Raw genomic sequence first — 24,211 nt, 5'->3', positions numbered from 1 at the left:
TCCGGGGATGCGGTGGCGGCTGCTGTGGCTGCTCAGCGCCGCCGCCGCCGGCTGCTGCTGGGGCCTCGCCGCGGGCAAGACTCTGCGGGGCGGCTTCACCAGCTCCGCCGCCCGCCGGGAGCCGTGGCGGCCCGTGGCGCACTTCCAGTTCCACGGTGGGTGCCCCGAGGGCGCGAGAGCGGGGCAGCGGCGGCTGTGTCGCCCTGGAGCGGCGCCGCGGGGAGCGGGGCGGCTCTCAGGAGCCGTTGGGGCGCGGGGGGACCGGGGGAGGCCGGAGGGGCCGCGGGGTGCGGAGCGGGGTCAGCCCTGCAGCTCTCCGTCCTTCCCTGCTTCTCGCACTCTCCCTCCCTCTTTTCCCCCTGCTCTCTCCGCCCCTACGGGACGTGCAGCAGGTCCGATCCGCTGCCCGGGCAGCGCCGCAGCGGGGCCGGGGGTCCCGGCCGGCAGCAGGACGTGGCCGGAGGCGGCGGGGCGGCCCCGGGCGCAGCAGCTGGCAGCGACCCCTCCGCGCTGTGGCTCTCGGAGCGGAGCAGAGCAGCGCCGTGCCTCCCTTCGGGTCCCCGGGCCGTGCGGACACTCCCGGCCGGCTGTCCCGGAGAGCAGGGTGCTCTCGCTGCCACACGCATCGCTCCTTCCCCCTGGGAACTGCCCCAAATGGCCGCGGTGCTTCACCCTGTCGCTGTGTGGTCTTGGTGACACCGCGCATCAGGATGTCAAATTCTCACCTGGTTGTTCCCAATGGCTTTTCTTTCCCGTGTTAAAAACTCCTTATTAGTAATAATTTCTGGCTGTTAGTCGGTAATTACTTAGTAATAATTCCTGACCGCTATCCTGCTGAAAGAACCCTAGCAGTGGCCCGCTGTGCTTGCTAGAGAAGTTTTACTTTACAGATAGAGATGTGTGCAGCCATGACAAGTGCCATGTCCAGCCGGGCTGTGCTGGTCAGCCTGCTTTTCCTTTGTGCTCAGCACTTCAGTCGCTTAGGCTGTGTTTTTCTTTCCCATTGAGCTTCGTGGCAGAGCAGTTCTGCACATGCTTCAAAATCTAACGGGAAACAGGAGAACGTGACATAAGCAAAACAGAGTTGGAGCATGACCTTCCAGTGAATGAGGAATGATGGATAGGGTGGAGGTAGCTTATGAAGTGACTTGAAAGCAGTTAATTAGCGCTGTCCAAAAGTTAACTGTACAAGTGCTCTAAATAGATCTGAAGGGAAAAAGTGCACTGTTTAAATCTGAGAAAAGACTGTCAAAATTGAAGATGAGTGGTGTAGGTGATCATGTGTAATTGTATAAATTGATGTTGCATATTTGCATAGAAATTCTTCTCTTCCTGTGTGAATACCAGCAACTGTTTTGGGTTTTAGTGAAGCCTTCTTTAGAACCTTCTGTTAATATTTCAAAATGTTAGCTAAACTGTAGTTCATATAACATTTATTGACTTTTCTTCACTAAATTCTACCTTTTAATTTAGGAGACTCCTAGGTTAAAAAAGTCTATGACTCTAGTCTTCTTGACTAGAAGACTAGTCTTCTTTCATATTTTAGTATATGAAAGAAAATATGAAAACAAGTTTGAGGGTTGTGGAATTACTCAGGCAAGATAAATTTTGTCAAATGAACTAGTTCTAAAAGGACTAAAATATTTCTGTGTCTCAAGATGCAGCCTGCAGTGTCAGGACAAGGGGGAATGGTTTCAGACTGAAAAAACAAGTAGGTTTAGATTAGATATTAGGAAAAAATATTAACAGTGAGGGTGGTGGGGCACTGGAACAGGTTGCCTAGGGATGTTGTGGATGCCCCATCCCTGGAAGTTTTTAAAGACAGGCTGGATGGGGCTTTGTGCAACCTGATCTAGTGGAAAGTGTCCCTGTCCACAGCAGGGAGGCTGGAAACTAAGTAGTCTTTAAAGTCCCTTCCAACCCAAGCCATTCTGCCATTCTCTAATTCTACAGGTAGACTGACGTATTAGACAACATTTGAAGTTTGATTTTCTTTGCATCAATTTGACATCGATCTTTCATCTATAATTAAGTATTTTAGCTCTAATCCATCCATAACGTGAATCCATCCATAACGTGAATCCATCCATAACATTCACATAAGTTCTTCCAGTGTTGGACTTAAGAGCTACCCTGTGATGCTCATAGTCATGCCACAGAGATCATAAAATACTAGACTTTGAACAAGGTATTGAGACTATTGAGGCACTGTCTTTAACTTGAAAATAATAAAATTTGGGGTGGGAGGGAGGAAGGGAAAAAACATTATCTGGAAGTCTGTTTTTAAAAAGAGGGGGGAGTGAAGGCTGTTTGCAGTAGTGAAGGTTAATGACACTTATGCTGTAGTTAAGGTTTGTTTAAGGACCATCACAGACAATTGTATGTTCACTGGTTTCTTAATGAGAGACATAGAAATTGTTTCTGAAAGACCATAAATACTTCTAGCAGGAAGTAGAGGTAAAAAATTAAGGATAATATGAAGGTGTGTTGCAGCTAAGTACAAGGCAAATCTGTGCCACACTGTTTGCTTGTAACTGACATCAAGACAGAATAGTTGATTTTGTTTTTTAAATATTAAGGTGACCATGCTGTTCTGTGTGTCAGAATCAAGAACGTAGCAGTAGCCGTGGCAAAAGCAGCTAGACTTCTCCTCTTTCAAGCACAGGAATGGCAGAAGCTGGAGAACAGTGCCCCAGACCACAGCTGTACAGAGAAGTTCTCTAAAGCTCAGCTGACAAGTGAGTTACTGAGGGTTTTTTTCTCCTTACAGCGTTACTGTGTGTTTAGAACTCTGTTATCTGTGTGTTTAGAATATTCATTTCAGTGAATTTGGACTTTGCATCAACTAGGACTTTGGTCTTTTACAATTAAAAATACAACAAGGAAATAAAATTTCTTTCTTTGTATCACTTCAGAAGAATTTGTTTGCAAGTTATGATTTAATGTGCTGCTGGAAAATGAAATCCATGACAAACAATGACTTTAGTGGAAACAGCCAAACTTTATGACCAGTTCCAGTTCATGCTTTCACATGTTCACAACTCGGAAAGGGTACATACTTGGCTGAAGTTTTCATTTAGTCATTCAGTACAGAGAATTTTTGTTAGCTCTGCTTGGAGTAAATGTCTTTCTTTTTGTTTGTTTTTTATTTTAATATCAATTTTTCTGTAAAATAGATTATTTTGGGTATGAGAGAGAATTTACAAAGAATAGCCTTGTACTAAGAAACTGAAGAACTAAAGAAGCTGAATGTTTGGGACAGTCAGTTGTGTGACTTGTTTGAGTTTGAATTGTGACTTTCATTGCAGTGGAATGAAAAACAAACTAGAGGCAAAGTGATGGAACCTGCTGCAGTTGCCTCTAAACTTCTGAAGCAAATGCTTGTAAGGTGGGAGCGTGTAGGCCAAGTACAAAGTAAAAGGGTAATTTTGTACCTGTCAACCTTCTCTTTCACTACCTCATGATAAATCTTTTTTCTCTACAAAAATTAATCTGCATCATGCCACCTTACTTTATAACTTTCCTCTATTATAGCTTAATGCTATTTCACCCTTTACTTTTATAACTTATTTGTTACTGAATCTCACATTCAACAGTTTTTAATGTTTGAGCTAAGAGTTATACCAGTATAGAATACGTAGATTGTCTTTTTGCCTCTTGTTTACAAAGGAACGTTTCCCACTTGTCAGGAGGCTCCCATTCTCCAGTTCCATGGAAATGGCATTTTTCAAAGCGGAGAAAACAAAAATAAAATTATATTCTTATGATAGCACAAATTTGTCATGCTTCAGTGTATAAAACATGCTAGAAAAATTTTAATACAGTATTAAAAATGAACTAATCAGGATAAAGCTTAACTTGAGTATCCGTCTAAATGTGAAAGAGCAGTAAAACACTGAAGCATTGAGTTATGTAACTGGAAGACAGACTAAAATAATTTTTGCACCATTTTTTTATCATAATGGTATTTAAAGCATAAATTTTCCTCTAAGAAGTTAAATTAGTATTAGATGCTTCATTCAAATGTATTTAAAAGAGAAGCTGTAGTCACTTAAAATACATTTCCTTTGTGTAGTTAGAATCCCAAGAGTAACAGATTGATCATTTGTCTTAATGAAACCTTACACAGAGGTCACTTGTAGGGATGTGTTTTCCTTACCCTTCATCAGAGCTGCACAAGAGTGCTGCTGGAATAACTGGCAGTTGATCTGTCATTCCTGACTTGTCCCAGCAGTGTACTCAGTGTTTTCTGCTCCGTTAGGAGTTGTGTGACCACAGTGTGAGTTGGATTTTTTTGCTGATCTTGGGCAAAATCAGTTGCTTTTCTGCCTCTGAGTCTGCTTACAGATTTGAGAGGGAACTGATTAAACACACTCTGTGTGATCCCTTACTCTTGGTACAAATAACATTGTGAGAACTCAGCTGAGAGGTGACATGGGGAGTAAAGCCACTCCTGTCAGCCCCAGTTTGCCTCTCATTTGGATTAAGCACCATATGCAATACTGGTTTGTATGTCATCCAAATCTATACCTCATGACAGTTGCTGCAAGGACACATACACTGCAATTCTTCCTGGATTCTGATGTTGCTTAGTTCATACCTTAAGAGAACAGAAAATTACTTCTTGCAGTTGAAACACGTTTATTGGAATGACATTGAAGTTTTTCACAGGTGGGCTTCAAGTTAGAAACTTGTTCTAAATTTTGTCTACAAAATATTTAAGGAAAATGAGGTTGTATGTTTGCAGCTCTTATTTAAAAAGGCCTTTCACAAAAGAAAACATGTTTTGTGGATTTTTTATTAAATTTTTCTTCATCCTTAGCCATTGTCATCTTTATCTATTAAGGTGAATTTTTCTGTTATTGTTATTTCTCCTGCAGAGAAATGATTGCACTGATTAGCACTCAGGTTCAGTAGCCAATATGACAGTGCTTTTGTTTCTTGCAATTTCAGCCAAACATAGGGAGCCGCAGATTTCATTTGCATCAAGAGTTTCTTTTGAAGAGACTCTACTTGGTTAACTGTTGTTTTTAGGCAATAATAGTGATGAGATAGCAAGAAGATGAAACATGAGTATCTTATGTAGTCATTTTTAAATGTAATCTGATTTGAAATATGCAGTTTAATTACACAATGGTTTCACATCTCAACTGTCAATTGAAATTCAGTATATTACAGTTTGGGTAAGATACTGTGAAATAATACTGATTTGCACCTTTAAAGCATGCATGGTGTTGTTTACTGAGCTCACATGCAGTTGTTCCTGTTTGGTGCTCTAAATCTCTTCGAAAGCAAAGTCAAATAAATTTCACAAAGGTATTTTTCATGCTGCAGAAGTACCTGGTGGGTAGTACAGAACAGCTAATCCTGTCAATACAGAACTAGAGGATGGAAATGTGCTAAGCAAAGGACATAGTTTGCACTTTCTGGCTTTTAGAAGGAGGGAGCCCTCCCAGCAGAGCTGAAAGTTGGGGTGCAATGTCCTCCCCAACTCTTGCCCACACCTACTTGAAACAAAAGCTGAAGTTGGAGGTCTGATCTCTGGTGTTATGGATAGCTTTCAAAACTCAGTATGTCTTCTACTCTGTGTAGTTTATAACCTGTATATGATGCTGTGGATTGAAGTTTTCTCATCATTCAAACACGTGTTTTCTAAAACCAAACTAATCAAGTATTTACTCCTATTTTTGTTTTTTGTGCTTTCTTCCAAAGTGACTGTGAACCACACAGAGCAAAATCTGACAGTGTCCCAGATTCCTTATCCGGAAACATGGTATGTGTTTTATGTAGACAAGTTTACCTGCGAAGAGAATTATTCTGAATCCGAGGATATTCAGTTTGAAATGATCTTACTAAACCCAGATGCAGAAGGGAATCCATTAGATCACTTTAGCGCAGGGGAATCTGGTAAGATTTTTTTTCTTAAAATTAGATTTGTAAGTTAAGGATCTGATAATTCAAATCAGTGCTTACTGTGCTTGGAAGAGTATGGGGAATGGATAGCAGAGCCTCTTATATTTCATATTCTGGTTTTGTACAAAGAGTAAACTTGAGTTCATTTTCTGTCATCACAGAAAAATCCTTTTCTTTCCCTGGGCTGACTTTCCAAAGCTTGCCTAACTAGAAGTGTAGATGCACAAGGAAAGTCAGTGTTAAAATCCTTGCTGACAGGTATTTTGAACATGTTGAAATTGTAATCTTCCACTTGAATGTAAACTTAATGCCTGATTTTAATTAATTAGTGGAATTCTTTAAATGTGTGAAACTTGATTCTGTGCAAGAGGAGTACATGTATGATAAAACATTTTGCCAGTACAATTTCAGTTCAGTGTTTAGATCTTTATAAGTATCTTAGTCACAGGCTGTATATTAGCTTTGTCAGGCCTGATTTTGTTATAATTAAGAAATGTAATTTTAAATCTTTAAGCTTCCAAAGAAAAACTCAAGAGAGCAGCTAAAGAAATGCCTGTATAAAATTGTATGCTTTGGACAATCCAGCTTAATGTATTCTTGGTTGCAGTGAGTAGCATCACTGCTCTCTGAGGTGCTGAGGCCTCATCAACATGTCACTCACCGGGGTCTGTTGTGAGGAAAGGGCTCTGAAGGCTTAGTCTGCCTTCCTATACTGAGTGAGCCTGAGTATACCAAGGATGAGCCTAACACCTGAATATACCAAGGATGAGCCTAATTTCTGTGCTGGAATCAAATGTCCTGCTGTCACTCATGACCACAAGAGAATATAGAGGCAACAAAGGCAGCTCCAGTTTTGAAAGAAAAAATACTCACTGGAATATTTAGCAGAATCTGCAAGAAAGTAGCACATTAATAATCTGGATTTCAAGGCTCATAATCAGACTTAACCTCTCTATTTAACTTCTTAAGTTCTATAAACTTGCTAGTTTTTTTTGGTGAATTTGGCTTTCAGAAGTGAATTCTAGGGTAATTTACTTAGTCTCAAAGAGGAATGATAGCTAAAGGAGTAATTGCTAAATCAAGGGGCAAAGCAGCTACATGGCATCATATGGCCCAATAAAGGGATGTTGAGACCTCCTACATCACAGAGGCACCTCAGCTCTGTATTAATTTTATAGGAACACTGAGCACTGGGAAGCAGAACTCTAAACAGCTTATGTGCTGAGTAAGGTGTGTAAATGTGCTGGATGTATGTATTTAGGTCTTACAAGAAGGAAGCAAGTTGAGCTGTACATGCCATGTCTTTCAGAGTTAGTTGCAGAAGAACACTTCTGTTAATTTAGAATTAAAACCTGCATTGTTGCCATGAATCCTGAAGCTATGTGCACTGGTCTACTTTCAAAGAGCTGAGGAGCATTTAATCTGTCTTTGTCTTTTTTAATTTAATTTAATGCATCTCTGGGAAATAGTCTTTGCCATTTTTCCATAGAAACTTAGAATGAGATGCTATCAGAGAGAAGATCCAACTTCGTTTCTTGCATATTTCATGCAGGCAACTAAAAATTACGTCGCTGCAGAAGGTTTTAGTTAGGTCTTCCTTCATTTGAATTACTTTAGGCTGTGGCCTGGCACAGAACATCTCAAAAATTAAATTAATAATAAGGAAAGCATGAGAGAGAACTTAAGGCTTGTGATTAAGACATTTGCCTTCAGAGATGAGGGGGCCTGACTTCTGATCCCTGGCAAATAGTCTTATTTTATATGGTAGGGTCTTCTACATAAGACATTGTGTCAGTGGAATCCAGGGTTTCTAAAGGCAGATGAACAGGTAGCATTTTGAAGAGCTTTGAAGTAAGATATTTCATGTAATATTTTACTTTATCTGTCAGCTAGGTTCCTCAAAAGTCAGGAAACTTAGAAGAGATAGGTTGAAAATTGTATTTTTTATTGTGGATTTTTAGTGCAGCTTTCTCCTAACCCCTTCTGGTCTCAAACCAATAATCTACACTCTGTCTATGGTTGGAAGGAGTGTTCTATCATAAATGCTTAGTCTTTGTTAAAAGCTAGTTGATTTTCCTTAAGGGTTTTCCAAGGGCTCTCACTCATGGTGAGAAATAACTTTTACTTATGCAGTTGTTGCCAACTTCAGTGGGTATCTTTTGAAGCAGAAAGAAAGATTTGATCTATACCACATACTTTTGTCATTGATAAATCATGCTAATGTATTGGTGTACAAAAGAAGCAGTGGCCTGGAATTTTTAATCCTCTTCATTACCTTATGCTCTTTTTCTCCCATTTTCCTGTGTCTATGTCCGAAATGCTTTGTTTCAGTCACAGAAGCTATAATGCTAGCTACTATTCAGAACTCATCCAGTTCTAATGTTTTTCACCTCAGATATTGAAATTTGTATACTTGCTCTTCCCAGTCTCTGGAAGGAGCTGGCTGGGAGCATTTACCAGTTATTTTGCTGCTGGAGAAAAAGCTTTTTTTGGAATCTGATTCTATGGGCTCCACTAAATTTCATGGAAGGTTGGAGAATAAAAGCAAGTTTTCTATGAGAAGTGTTTGTTTACCTGTTTTTGCTTGTTTCTCACTGGCTGTGACCCTTTGGGAGCTCCCAATTGGGTTGCAAAGCTTACTGACAATAGAAAAGGTTTCCAGGATCCAGGTCTTAAAGGAAGTATTTTACCAGACTACTGCCAGACTGAAAATTAGGGGACTTCTGTTTTATAAATAATCTAAAAAAAATTGGGGTTTGTTTTTTTTTTTTTAGACAAGTGCAAAAAATGTATGCTAGGAACGAATTACTGTTTTCTGTGCTACTTTTCTTTATCTCTAAGTTTTCAGTCATGATCAGCTGTGCTTCTTAAGCTGCTTTATGTGGAGGAAGGGTGACACCCAGTGGTTAAAAAGATTTAATAGAAGTCTGTTTGGGGTTTCTCTCACCTCAGATTGTGCCTTTAGAGAATCAAACAAACAAGCAAAACGAGCTAAAAATGAGTCCTTTAATAAATATGTTACGTACTGATTAAATGAACTACAGTTGTTTTGTGTGTATCAAGAAACTGTGCACTTTATACAAGTCTGGTAATTGCTGCAAACCTCTCTGCTCAGAAAAGGTATTGTTGGTTAAAAACACTTTGTCAGATCAAATAATAATCAGTTCTTTGATAACATTCACTGTTTTTCTTGTATAAAATCGACTAGGATTTAGACCTTTTATGTGTACTATCATTTTTGGGTAACAGTTGTTAAGTATTTCCCAATGATTGTATTAAAGGAAACCCGCTATATTGGGTTTTTTTTAGTTATTTATTCCTAGTAGCAATGTTTCTTTGTAAAACTAAGCTGTATTTCTTTTTTTTTCCCCACAGGATTACATGAATTCTTTTTCCTGCTTGTCCTTGCATACTTCATAACTGCATGCATATATGCACAATCCCTGTGGCAAACAATTAGGAAGCGTGGACCTATGCATGGTGTATTAAAGGTGTTGACAATTGCATTACTGTTGCAGGCTGGTTCAGCATTTGCCAACTACCTGCATTTCTCAAGGTACCTTTGATCCTTTTCTGATTTCAGTCTTTAGACTTTAAGAACAATGTGTTGTAAAGATCAGTACGTGATTTGCTTGGGAGGAGGGATTGTGGCAAAATAAAGGACTGACTTTTTGAACTGTATCATTGTCTAAATGTACTTGTGAGAGAGAACACCCATTTAAGACACACCCACTTAAAAATGCAATCTTTCTGTTCTTGTTTCAGTTATTCTAGAGATGGGATAGGAGCTCCTTTTATGGGAAGTCTGGCAGAATGTGAGTCTGTCCTCTGTTTCTTACATATTCCTACCCATGAATCTGTATAATACATAGCAAATGCTGTGCTGGACTATACTATGATATTGGATCACATAGTTTGATTTTCAATATAAAATACTAAAAATTGCTCCTTCAGAAAAAAACATGTTTTATGTGTTTACAATAACTGTATTTGAAGTTGCACATCTGTGATATTGTTTAGGATTTTTCAAAGGGTTTTTTTGTCTCTAGTTTCCTTGCTATGAACACTTAAAAGACATGAATATCACCTGAACAGGTTTTTCAATACATTGAAGAGTTTGGAGAGTTAGATCTAGAAAGCCAAGCTTTTTAGGAAACTTAATCATATTTTATAGAATTTATCATTTCACTGACAAATTTAACAATTATTAAATGGAAAAGTATTTTACAGCACAAATTTTGTGATTAGCATGATGCAAAAAATGCTTATGTGAAGGTTTGATGCTAACAAAGCATTTTTCTCCACTTTGTATAGATATTCCAAGTTCTTACTGGAACTAAATTCCTGTAGCATACCTTTCCAAAATGCACTAACTTAATCTTGTTCCATTCTTCATTCTCCATTGTTGTTGGATAGTTTGGGGTTTTTTTCCTGCAGTTCATCTTTGAAGAACTGGGGGTTCATTCCAAGCAAATACATTTCCTTTTGACTGGCTTGAAGCACCCCAAGAAAGCAGTACTGCAGTGGTGTGATAGTGTTGGGTAGTAACAGCCTATAGAGATAAATATTCCCCTTTGTAGAGTTCATTTAGAAGGCTGCAGTTGGAATTATCAGCCTCTTGATGGCACCTGGCACCACAATAATTGCCTCTTTCTTGTTTTAACCATTTGAGCTGGCAGCTCCTTGCAGCCACTCCAGCAGCTGTGTAATTAAACATTCCTTCTCATCTCATGAAATGAAATAAAATGGAGAATATGGAGGTAGTCATAACTCCACCCCATTGTTAACTATCCAGCCAGAGCTTGAGAGAGAATAGCTTCATGTTAGATTTCTTTTTTCTTTTTGTATATGTGTTGTAGTCAAAAAGCCCACTTACTGAGATTATAATGAATATTATTTTTTAATCAGTAGCTGAATTTCTTAAATTCAGCTAGGGAAGTTTTTACTTTCTTACTGTCTCTGAAGTTGGTGGTTTCCAAAAGAGTAAGAGAGCAAAAGTAATAGAAATGTGGAAAGCTTCAGTGGCAATTACAGTTCTGAAGAATGACTGATGGCAAGTAGTATAGTTTGAAGGGGAAAGATGATACCATTTTTCCTATATGGCAGAAAAATTTGAGTTAAAAATAAATGTTAAAATTTCTATTAATTGCAGTGTGGCCAGAATATCTTTCTAAAAACCTGTTTAGATACCATGTCAGGCGATTATTCTTTTCCTAGTATGATGTAGTTTTTGCCTTGTATAAAGAGCTGATCCTCTGTCTAATTAACCATCTAACCCAATCTCATAAATCACACAAATAATGCTGGCACTCAGAAGCATTGCAAGTGCTGTCCTTTTAACTTTTGGTAAAAATAAAATGTGAAGAGTCAAAGACCATTTTTGTGTCTGTTGAAGAGTCAAAAAAGGTGAACTGTGATGAAATCAGACAATTGGTATCAGCTCAGTAACGTGACTTTACACTAACATTGAATATTGTGAGTTCATTCTCATCTTTAAAATTTTTCTCACCCTTTTTCTTTCTAGCAAAATGTATAGGATGTCAAAGATTAAAGCTGGTTGTGGCTTTTTGCCTTACACAAATTTCTGTGGGAATCCACTTGAATTGTTACCACACTGAAGCAGAGCAGTAGCTATATCCATGATATGATGGAGAGATGATGTCTGGCTATAATAGGGCAGCTTATCTTAAGGAATGACAGAAAAGAAAATGCTCCCTAGAACACACAGAATTATTCAGTCCTTTTTCTAGTTTAGATTTGTGACATTGATTTGGCATGCCTTTGGTTCATGTAACAATTCTTTTTCTAGTGAGTACTGTCTCTCAATTACATAGCATTGGAAAATAACTCCATGATCATTTTTTTTTTTGCCCAAAATCAGTGCTGGTTGATTTTATTAAAGAATTTCCAATTTTGTATTTACTAAAAGCTCTTGACATATCTTAAATAGCAAAGGTGTCTTAAAACATTAAGAAGCATTTAAGCATGTAAACTCTGAGAATGCCAAGCATATCCCAGGAATTACATTCTGAAGTCTGATTTATACTCTTTATTTTGCTAGTATTGCTGGATGTCAGGGAAATATTGTAGATTATCTTCTTTTGATACGCTTCCCTTGTATCCATACTAATTTCTGTACAGTGGCAACATTTCCTGTGCCAATATTTTTAGTGAATATTTATCTTTTTTAATACAGTCCAGTTGTATAAAAGTAGAGCTTTGCTTTTTATGTGACAGAAATATTATTCTTGTACCTGATAGTGTAAGTGAAAATTACAAATAAGGAACAAATTTAATTGAACTAAAATATTAATGAAGCAAAAAAGAAAGCATTGCTGTGTGTAGTGCCCCATTTCTAGTTTCTGAACCAAATTTACAGTATACATAGTGTAAGAATCTATTTTTCTTCTACGTCTCTGCTATGCCAGTACAATGAGTCAGATCCCAACACCATCTTTAAAATTGTTCATTAAGTCAAAAACTTACTAGGTCTAAGGCTAACAATTACCCAGAAAGAAATCTTCAGGTTTTTCTACTGTCAGTAGTGCTCAGCAAGCCTACAAATAAAGGCTTTAATATATCCTAGCTTAAAGTTTTCTTTATTCTGATGCAGCTTTAAACACAAGTTTGAGACACTGATTAAGAGTGTAACTTTATGGAGTATGTGTTAATTGTTCCCAAACACAGGTAAAAATGGACATAGCAAAATGAGGCAAAGGTACTTTGCATTTAATAAAATGAAATACAGACAAGCTGTTGATCTAAATGAAGTTTGTGTTAAGGTTATTCATTATATTTTCCCCTTTAAGTATCTCAGAGTGGAATTTGTCCTAAATATTTGGGCTTTCTTCTGGAAGGTACTACATCCTCAAGACAAAGTGCAATTAATTCAAAGTACAATGTAACTATCTGATTTTTGAACAAAAGTTCTTCAGAGTGAAGAAAGGAGTTCATTTAATCATGTTGCATATTTGCACTATGATTAACATACATATGATTTTAGTTCTTTAGCATTTATAAGTCTATTTATGCAGATGGACTCCTGAGCCCAGACTGCTCTGACACAAGAGTGGGATTTGGAAAGACATGGCACTGTGCCCATGTTCTTGCAGATCTGCAGCATAACTGCAGGAAAGCTGATAGTAATCTGTTTGGTCACTGAAAACTCCACAAAATAGCCACATCTTGTGGCAAAGCAACCCCATCTAATCTAACTCATCAAAATTAAAAGATGATACAGAGGCATAAGCATCCATCATTCGTTCGTGGGTATATAAAACATTTCTCTTTGATATAGGAAAAAAACCAAAACTTTATTTTTGTTGTAATTTTATTCATTTTCCTTTTGTTTTCAATAGTGTGTGACATAATCTCACAGATACAGATGCTGTACTTATTGTTGAGTCTGTGCATGGGTTGGACAATGGGCAGAATGAAGAAATCTCATGGCAGACCTCTTCAGTGGGATTCCAGTCCAGCGTCTACCGGCATTGCTGTAGTAGTTGTTGTTACACAGGTTTGCATTTCATATTCATTCTTACACTGAAGTATACAGCTGCTATTAAGTATGACAGAACTGTGAACCAAATAATTTCAATATTTTAATTTTATGAGGGAAGGAGGGAGTATCAAGACTGGAAAAAAGCCCACAGCATAATGTGCACCCAGTATGTCTAATAGGTAACACCACCTTCTCTTTACTTTAACAATTTAAGATGTAGCTCCACAGTATGTTTTTGTCTAGCAGTAAAACCACTTAAGAAGTTCCCACAGTTTCCCAAACTCCTGATTGTGCCAATTGTTTGGCAGTAGCATTGTACTGTGAACCAGATTAGTGGAATAACCTAAGCTGAAAAAAAAAGTAAAAAAAAAAAAAAAATTTGCACAGTCATTTTATTGATCTGATTTATAATGTGGTCTTTTAAATAGTTGTAATCAGTACAGCTGGAGCATTGTGAACTACATTATGCAGGTTGACAACCAGCAGCATGGGAGGAAGGACAAGAAAAGCTGCTGTGACAAAGTCTTTGTCATGAAAACATGGAAATCATCAGTGCCCTCCTTTTGGAAGCACTCAAATAGAACGTCTAATGGTCCTTTCAATCAATATAAGGAAGGGAATTCTTGAAAGGTTCATGTGCAGGATTGGTCTTGCAAATATACAAATGGTCTGACACATAATTTCATTCAAATATTTTCCATTAGTATAAATTAGAAAGTTAAGTAAACCAGTAACTTAAAAGTAAATTGTAATGGAAATCATTCAACCCTGGTGGTGCCTTTTGTAAACAAATTTTTTTAAATCACATCATAAAGACGAGAATCTGAAAACCATTGAGAAAGAGAAGAGAAGGGAGAAACTGGAGACAGTAATGAGGAAGAGATTATACTGAAGATTTTTGTGCCATTTGGGTAGTATCTGTAATTAGTGCTGCTTCTAAACTGAATAAGTGGACTTCTAGAACATTAGGAATAGCTGGGAGCTGGCGTTTCTTGCTAATTAAGAACATAAACCAAAGGCTGTTAAGGTCAGTGGGACTGTTGAAATTTAAAGATGGGTGTCAAAGTAAGGTGGAATGAACCTATCCAGCACCAGAAATTTTACATGCTGGTAGTAAAGAAGACTTCTAAAGTATTTAATTTCATTCATGCCTCTGCACTTGTGCATATGTATGGGTATGTTAGTACTCTGCTGTTTGAGACTGGAAACTTTTTTATTGTTGTTTCCCTTTACTATACCTAGAAAAGACAGTATAATCAGCTTGATCTAATTTTGGTTGTTACTTATGGTAAAAGTGGGGCAGGCATCTTACATGTGAGCTGCTTCCCCAAAGACTGGTCCATTAGACATCTTTTGGTTCTTGGAGCAGCACTGGAACTGCATTAGCACACAGTCGTCTGTCTTACTTTTCACAAGTAAGGCACAGCTCCACCACATCTCCTTCTGTACCATTGGGAGAGTCAGGTTTGGCAGGAGTCTTGTAGGAACATAATCTGGATATTGGAATATGTCATTGCCTAAGTGGTTTTGCACCTCCATATCAGTGTCTACTGTCTCCAGCAAAATTTCCCTCACACCAAGAGTATCCCTTCTGGAGAGGATATTTTCCATCTCATTGTTCAGTACATACAAAATACACCTTCTGTCAGATTTGTTCTCCTAATTACAGAGTGCAGCTATTGGGCTCAGGGAAACAGGATTTAGACAGTTTTTCACTGGTCTGTCTAGATTGACATGGATGTTTGACCTGCTATAAACACTCAATTGGCCCTTTTAATGGCTAAAACCTTGGAATAACCTTCTTCCTGTTCTGATCTTTCCCAGAGATTCTTATGGGAGAACCAGCTTCCTCTTATGCCAGAGATTGGACAAACTTCATGTGGATAATCAGAGATGTTCTGAGGGCTTGCTGTCGAAGCTGCTGGAAACTATGTGCATTAACCTAATGCAGCAGATAGAGATTGCACTGTGTTAGTTTTACAGACATTCTCCCATACCTGTCCTCATCTTATCTTCAGGAAAGTCGAGAAAGTGGACAGCCTGAGAAAGCATGTTGTTCTTCAACTTAAATGCAGTTTTGACTAGCAAGCTATCTAAGCCTGTTTGCCTACTACTAGTTCAAATTGCTCAGCAGATTTTCAGGGTTTTTTCTCCTCTTGGTACGGATGCTATGGATGTTTTTCTTATTGTTCTCTCAGAAGCACTAGCAATTTCCTGGGCTATGTTCATGGGTTGCCTTCAATGTCAGGTGGACACAGCCTCCTAATCAGCAAATGTCTTGTGGTCTTTGCAGCTGCAAAGAGGTAACATCTCAAAGGAGGGACAAGTCTGCCATTTAGCATCTCCCTTTGCCTTAACTTGTTCTTTATTTCAGCCACAGAATAAAAGATTCCCAGGCTGCTGTGCATTCATTAAAAATTCCACTTTCGGCTGCTGAATCACAGACCTTGTACAGAACTTTATTGATGGCAGGCCCTTGCCATCACATAGACCTGAGCAGTTTCAACTTTCAAGGCTGATCAGACTGTAGGCAGTGATTCTGGAAAGATAGCTGATTGCTCTGAACCTGATCAAAATGGCATAGAATCTTACTGCATTAGACATCACCCTACACAGGGGTTCTTAGGTGTGCTCAGAATGAGCTCTGCCTCTGACCTTAGATCTAAACCATTTTTTGCTGTACTGCATTGCATGACATCAGATAACTCAGTACTAGATATGGTTGGGAACAGCTAGTTTGCCTTGCTGCTCCTTCTAATTTCCCTTTTGCTTCCCCCTTCCCCTTGCCTCTCAGGGGTGATCTGTCCCATGAGAACCTGGAGATTGATACCTTATCTTGGCTTGTCATAAAGTCAGTGTTGGCATCGTGGAGGGAAGGAGGAGTTCTACCATTATAGTTTTCTCATGACATGAAGGAAGAGTTCTTCTTCATATGGATGTGGAGGTTCTGCTTGTATATCTGGAACATCAGGATGATATCCATGGCCACCATTCCTCTAGTATTTGAAGAGAAGGCCAGTACTGGACAGTGGTTGGTGTCCCCTGTGAGCCAGGATAGGTCAGGATTATATAGAGGTAAAGTCAGGCATTTTGGACAGTGTGTTATGTAAACAAGGAGATGGTCATTCTGTTCCATCTTATGAAGAAGCAGTGACTTTAATGTTGGACATAGCATAGTGTGAATCAGCTCTTTAGCTTCCTCTCTGATCCAGTTCTTTTGTCTACAGCCTAAGCACAGTTGTTCTTCTGGATAACAATTAGAATTGCCCCCCCTGATTTCTTCTCAGAGCTCAAACGTAATTCTGCTCACTACCAACAAAAGATGTCTCTGATATCTACTTCAGCTGGTTGATGTCTGGAGCTTTTAAGTTTGTTCCTGATATTGCAGCTAAGTGAGCTGATACTTGCCTTTCTGTGGTCAAGGTAAGGGACCTTAGGATTCCTTGACCTTGATTTCTCAATTTTGTATTTTTTTTTTTTTAATTTCACAACCAAAGAGATTTTAACTTCAACATCATACTTGTCTATGAAGGTTTTTCTTCATTGAAAACAGATTGTGTAGTCCGTTTTTACCTAGAAACACTTGAAAGCACAGTTTTCTATAGGATCCTGCTTTTCCCAGGTGAGTGAGAACAGCCCCAGCTCATAGAAAAGGCAATGATACATTTACTTTGTCCAAGTTTACACTGTGTTGCACTGACAGTTCCACCTCTGCCTCTAACACCTCTGCCTTCTGCTTATTTTGGAATAATCTAATGAAGCTGAAGGAAACTGGACTTCTGTGATCTCACATTCCTGTCACCATACACAGCCTTTGATCAACTGATGTTGTGTTGTTTACACTCTTTAAAGGGCTGGTCCAGAACACACTCTGCTCTCAGACACTATTATCCTATGAGGACTTGGGCTTTGTTCTCATGATGCCTTTACTCCAGCTCTTTGTCATCTTCCCATGAAGGTGCCTTTTTTCTTTGCTGTTACCCTTGGTGTAGACTAAGGAAAATTCAGGCCTTCATGAGCTCTGGCTTTTAAGGTAAGGTAGGTTCTAGTGATATTTTCTTAGAGCAGTATCACATTTCTGTCTCTCATCAGCCTGTATGGCTTCCCCCCAGATGCCTGAGTCAGGAAGATTCTACACATAAGTTCAGGGAGCCTTTTATTTTCTCAAGCAGAATATGTACAGTCCAGGGAAGTTAAATATTTTGGCTGTTCCCAAATATAAATATCAAAAGGGAAAATGTTCACAAAACTGCGGTGGTTCTGTAACTGGTAGAACCGTTGTTCGTTGTCTAAGCATGTTCTAACTGGACTGAAATAACTTCTGTGATAGGAATTCATCAATTTCATGCCAAAACTAGTGCTGCAGACACAACGTTACCAAACACTGTGCTGTATCTCAGGGATTCAGGAGCAGTTTAGTCTTACTTCAGTCTTACTCTTTGACAGAATTCTCAGTCAAGTAACGTGATCATTTAAATATGTTTGCTTGAAATCACACTTTTTCTGATCATTATGGTGAGAACATTTAAAGCCTGTTGGTCAGATTGTGTGCCAGTAGTCAGTGATGTTGAAAACATGCATGCTTTATGTCTCTCCCTCTCCCATCCTTCTATTTTCCATCCAGTTGGTTGAGGAGTGACTGAAGTGAGAGCAGCTGTGAAATTACAGGGCTGTGTCCCCCTTAGGTAAGGGAGGGGGAAAGGAGGAGAGTACTCTGAGGATATTCCAAGCACAAATTATTCTAATACTCAGCTGATGAGAATCAAGGCCACCCACCTTTGGAAGGCTCAGGTGGATTACACATTTTTTGAAAAGTTAATATTAGGAACCTTTTTGTCTTTATGTAGTGAGAAAGCCTTTAAATGTGTTCAGAAAGGAATTTGACTAATTTATATTTCTAAATTGAGCTATACAATGTCTGCTTCTGAAGACCTTCAGAGCTACTTCACTCATCAAATTTGCCTACCTTTCTTTAAAAAACCTGCTTTATTAGGCACCTGAAGCCTCAGTGCAAGTTAGATATGTGCAGTAGGTGGACTGGATTCCAGTGTATATTCAAGTTTTAAAATGTCATTCAGCTGCTACATGATGCTCCAGGAGTCTAAACTTTATACATTAATTAGCAATTCACAATGTTAACACAATGTTAGCATTCCCAAAGTCCTGAAAAGGTGTTCTTCAGCAAGACACATTTTTTTAATGCATCTGTTTGGGGTCTTCTTCACAACTAAGATCCAGAAACTGGGTGCTTGTTACTCTGTTTTTCCTTGGAGAATATCAATATTGTTTCTCACAGTCCTCCCAGAAAACTGGATTCCCCAGCAGATGGATACAATGCTGGGAGTTAAGAAGGAGGTAGGTTACTATCTTTTATGTAGTTATCTGTTGGCTGGAGTGCTCGGCCAGATGTTGGAATGGCATTTGGAGCCTGTGACACTCCCTTTCCTGGACCCTAGGAGGTTTCTGAGCCAGGTGTTTGCAGAGTCAGGCTCACTCACAGTTTCTGACCTAGCTGCTGCTGAATTCTTTTCTCCACAATGGCACGGCTTCAATAGAAGGGGTGGAGAGTGGCCCACCCAAGAACACCCTATAGCCTGGCAGTTGCAGCACTCTCCAAGGAGGTGGGAGATGTGAATTGGATATCCTTTAGGCAAAGAAGGGAATTGTGGGAGATCCAAGTTCAACCTGGGTGAATGCTTGAGCCTTAAGGCTATTGTATAAAAGGGGCAGCAGCACCACCCTCTTACTTCCCCATCTTTGAAAAGAAAAGTGAATCCTGTTAGGATTTTGAAAGAAAAGGCGTAGTCGCCTGCCTTTGAAACAAGCTTTACAGGTTGTGGATCACAAGTGAAAGGAGACACCTCCCTGTAGCTCTGTGAAATCATTTCAGTGGTCTTCCTGCAGAGTAGGACGAGTGTGCAGGTGATTATTTCACGTTTTTTTTCTAAGGTGCTACATTCCCTCTATTCACATTAGAGGAAACTTTAACTTGTCCAGCTTTCTAAAAGTTACAGAATACGAGAAGTGAGACTCTGTTCCTGCCAGTTGCAGTTGGAGTAATAGGTCACAGCAAAAAGCATTTCAGACTAGGGTTTGTTGGATTTTTTTTGCTTAGGATGGCAGTCCCTAACAAGTAGACTGGAGCATTAGCAGATAACTTAATGTGTGATGGGAAGGTTAGTTGAGAGTTAATGTAAGCTGGCTTACTCTAAGTGCACTTTGCTGTTGTTCTTTTTCAGAGCTTCTTGTTAATTTGGGAGCAGTTTGAAGATACAAATCACCACAGCTACCATTCACACCATGGCTTGGCGAGCGGGCTGCTCATTGGCCTCAGAGTCTGCCTAGCTCTGTCCCTGGCTGCTGGGCTGTACCAGATTATCACAGTGGAGAGAAGCACACTGAAAAGGGAGTTCTACATCACCTTTGCCAAAGTATGGCTTACATCAAGCAAACTGATCCCTTTGTCTGTAAATACAAGTGGCATGCAGTTGACTGAAGCACTAAACTCTTTCCCTCCATAAGAAAGTGTCTGACTTGATTATATTGCACCCTGTCATCATACTCTGAAGCAGGCATTTTAATTTGACAAGGAGTATAGAGCTTTTTAAAACAGAAATCCCACCTTTCATTGTGTGGTTTTCGTTATGTTGATTGAAAATTAAACAATGGGTTCATAAAATAGACAGAAATGTAAATGTAGTTCCTGTAACTGTCATCTCTTTCTTCTAAGCTGGCATGTAGTCATTTTACAGCTTACACTCATCTTCTTTTTTAGGCCTGCATTCTCTGGTTTCTGTGCCACCCATGTCTTGCAACCATTGCTGTAATATTCAGAGAATATCAAAGAGAAAAGGTATGTACAGGCAAGATAAAAGAGATGAAATTTGAATAGTAGTTGTTCCTCATGTTTAATGTTTGTTAGCAAACTCATGCTCTTAGGCTGTTAATCCTGTGACCCCAAAGCAACTTGAAAAGTCTTAGTCACACAGCTCTCATTGATGCTAATGTGAGTCATATTTTACAAAGGCATACAGGGCTCAAATCATCTAAGGGTAATCATTTCTGGGTTAAGGGAGGGAGAGGGGGAGATTGTTAAGTCAAAGGAAAATGTGGAGGGGGTGTTTTGTTTTATTGTTTGCTTGTTTGCTTTTAATTAAAAACACCTTGGAGATTCTTTTAACAAAGGGAGTAGAAAGATAAATCAGTGGATTTTTTTTGTTGTTTGCTCTTTAGTCTTCATCCTTTAAAAGATTTATGTGGCTAAATAGGTCAGGGAACCTGTAGCTGAACTGTATTCTTTAGATCAAGAAGTCTGTCCAAATATGTTGTTTGGTTTGTAAGCTCTAAGCAGTTAAAAACAAAGGTGGACTCGCTCAGTTTCTTGGTTGCTTAAATGTGTTGGGAAGTGGGGAATTCTGTGTGTGCAGCCTGCCATGTTCAGATGAAGTGCACCACTGTTCTCAGGTGATTGACTACCTCCTTCCAGCATAGGGTTTGCTTCTTTTCTTTATGCTTATAACCATCTGTGCGTTTGTATGCAAATATAAAATGAGCTTTTATTTGTGTAGAGGATATGTAAGGGAAAGAAAAAGGTTTTATTAAATATAAATGATAAATTAAATTTGGTGTTTGATTTACAAAAAAAAAAAAAAATCTAGGCAGAAAAAAATTGATTCCTCTTGATTGCTCTAGAGTTACTAATGAAGAGACTTTTTGTTTTCCTTGATGAACATCCTCAGGGCAGGAGGACAGTCTCCAGAGGTACCAGTAAAGTGGTATTTTTGCAGTATTTTGAGCTTACTAAAGGAAGACTACAATTGCTCTGCTCTTGTGTTTGAGCAACTTTAACCATTATGTGCAGCTGCAGTTCCTACACTGTGATAATTCAGCTGTGTTCTTCAAATGCACCTCAATACAATAAAATGCACAGTCAATAAATACCATACTTATTTAAGAAAAACATGCATTTTAAAGGATTGCCTGCACATAAACTGAAGACTTGTGCCTTCCCAGAAACAAGTTACACCTTTAGGCATTTGATAAATACAGCCTTACACTGCTTTTGCAGATGAAGAGACTTGAACTGAAAGAGATCTGGCTAAGTGAGACTGACAAATCACTATCCTCAGCTCCATGATTTTGCTAGTGCAAAGTGTTTCCAAGCTTTCTCCCCCCCCCCCCCCAGCCTGTTTGTTGTAAGAATAGAATATCTAAACATCACCTCTGCTTGTGAAACTGCATGGGTGGTGAATTGCAAGTCTGAAATTCCCCAGAACAGAGACTGCCAGAAGGGTTATGTGACTTGCCCAGGGCTATCTACTGATTTAAAAACACCCAGGTGTGAGAGTCTGATTCCTGGACTTAAAATGCATGTTTAAATCTTTTGTAACTGCAGCAGTGTTAAAGGGTTTAAAGTTAAACCTCGAGCACTCATGCTGATAGAAATTTATTGTGGCTTGCCTAGTGAGAGTTTTTTTCACTTACTATTTCTTTCTCTTTTTTGTCTCTAGATTATTACCATAGGAGTTATCCTCTGTCAGTGCATCTCCATGGTTATCCTCTACAGACTTTTTCTATCTCATAGTCTATATTGGGAAGTATCTTCACTGTCATCAGTGACATTGCCACTAACAATATCCTCTGGACATAAAAATCGACATCACTTCTGAGATGTTTAGAAAGAATATATTACGTAATAAATGTGCAATAATGACTTGAATATGCAGGTATTTTTGTCACAAGTGCATGATACATTGGTTTCACTGGAAAACTGAGTGATAATGTCAAAGCATTTCACAGACCTTTGGTCTGACAAGATTCCTAGATTAATGTGTTTAAAAATATTGTGGAGTTGAATACTGAAGAGTATTGAAAAATATTGAAGAGTTTTATAGATAATGTTTAACAAGGGGTGCTGAGTTGTATCACAGAAGAGTACAATGAATCTTTTCTCTCCCATTCATGGACACCAAAAATGCCATTACTTTGTGTCAGTACTAGGTTTGAAGGTCTTATAAAATGGAGTTCCTAAAACATCTACGTGCTCAAACAAGTTTAAAATAGGCCAGTTGTGAAATTGGTGTGATGCATAACGATGAGTAAAAGGGTTTTTTTTTGTTTTCATGCTTTAGAGAAAATGCATTTTATGTATCAGTGTAAAAGACAGGGAAAGAAAGGAGGGAGAATCATCTAGAAAACATATGTAAAATGTTCACAACTGACTGCAAGAAACCTTCCTTTATCATAGGTGTAAAAGAAAAGCCTTTTTTTGCATCTAATGTTCATACTGGTTAAAATCCTAATGGGAATGTAAATAGGGTTTATGTCTTCCCTTTTTTTAAAAAAAAAGTAAATGTAACTAAAAATTCCTTCCAGTAATCAAGGTCTGAACAGTTTTTGAGGCTTGGAATACATAGCAACATAAAGGTAATTAAAACAGCAGCCTTGCATCTTTTAAAGCAGAAAAAAAAGGCAAAGAAAATGGAATGGGTGATGTGGTACTAGAATTTTAATCCTGATATAATTCATTTCTGTTACATTGAGGATTCAATCATAATTAAGCCATATACACAGATTAAATTAACAGAAGCATTTCAAATAAATGTTGGTTTCAGTCATCAACTACCCATGAATTCCTGCCCAAGGATACTTAATCAGGATTAAATTTTCTATGAATAATTGAAAAACAAAATACTCACTGGATTTGTTATAATCCATGTTGGCACTGGGTTCTAAGTAGTTGCCATCTTCCATCCATTGTAATAAAGCCATTCTACTTTGTGATGCCCTAGCATCCAGAAAGCCAGTGTAAATATATACTTTATTGAAGTGCCTATTTATAGAGTATGATTAAATCATGCTGACACTTTTTTCTTTCATAATAAGAACATACCTATTGCCATTGTGAGTGAAATTTTTCATTTTGGATTTAGCTTAGTTTAAACTTCATACATGTGTGTTTCTTCACAAAATGGATTTTATTTTCTAGTAAATCAATGTTTGCTTCTTCTTAACAGTGTGCATTTGATTATGTCTCTGTCTCTGTGAAAATGTGAAGACACTGGTTCTATCTTTAAAATAGCCCTAAGTTTTCCATTTATCTTTGCCTCATTTGTGAGCATAGTTGAAACATAAGTCTGTTCCATTTTAGTTTGGAGGCAAAACTAGATATTTGCCTTTGACTAAGGCAAAATGGCAACATGACAAAGTTGCTCATTAAATCATCTCCTTTCTTATTGTTTGTAATTCAGATCAAGAATGGCAGGTTGAGGCTGGAAAAGATGAGATATTATGATTTCACACCATCTTTAGAATGATTAAAAGATTAATTATTACATTCCTCTGATAACCACACAAAAATATTATTGGTTAAAACTTCAGTCTTTATTTCCTTGCTTATCTCTGTACTTTTCATCTTCTCAAGAAAAAAGCATCCTGGTTTTGATAAGTCTCCAATAATGTAGTAAAAGAGTTCTATCTGTCCTCATGTATAAGACTTCAAATTCACACATAAAATAGAATTTTCCGATAGACGCAAGTACTGCTTTACAGTTTATGATCCGTCATGATAAAAGTTTTAATCTATGCAAAAAAACCTCTATGTGACTTTCAGAAGAGGCACTCCATTTGTTTTGTTTTCCAGAAGTACTGTCTTACTTCCTGTAGTTCTTCTGACTTGGCTTGGTCAGTATTATGATGCCATTTACCTTATTTTCACTTTATAGATACACCCCACTACAAATCATGGTTCATTAGTGTAGGCATGAAACATAAGGTGGTGTCTTTTGCATCTTTCCC

The 24,211-nt window shown here is 38.4% G+C and overlaps 1 protein-coding gene across 1 annotated transcript; it reads left to right on the top strand.

Moving 5' to 3' along the window:
• The first annotated feature begins 7 nt into the window (after window positions 1–7).
• On the top strand, window positions 8–23,427 carry GPR180 (G protein-coupled receptor 180). The gene is made up of 9 exons (XM_058018674.1): window positions 8–155; window positions 2,580–2,738; window positions 5,713–5,907; window positions 9,289–9,469; window positions 9,679–9,728; window positions 13,272–13,429; window positions 19,654–19,845; window positions 20,190–20,267; window positions 21,925–23,427. Exons 1-9 carry the CDS (start codon window positions 8–10, stop codon window positions 22,081–22,083), a joined length of 1,320 nt encoding a protein of 439 aa, XP_057874657.1. The 3' UTR covers window positions 22,084–23,427.
• The last annotated feature ends 784 nt before the right edge of the window (window positions 23,428–24,211 follow it).

Source organism: Melospiza georgiana, chromosome 2 (genome assembly GCF_028018845.1).
Source record: "Melospiza georgiana isolate bMelGeo1 chromosome 2, bMelGeo1.pri, whole genome shotgun sequence".
Classification (NCBI taxonomy): Eukaryota; Metazoa; Chordata; class Aves; order Passeriformes; family Passerellidae; genus Melospiza; species Melospiza georgiana.
This window is presented reverse-complemented; position numbering and strand designations above follow the sequence as displayed.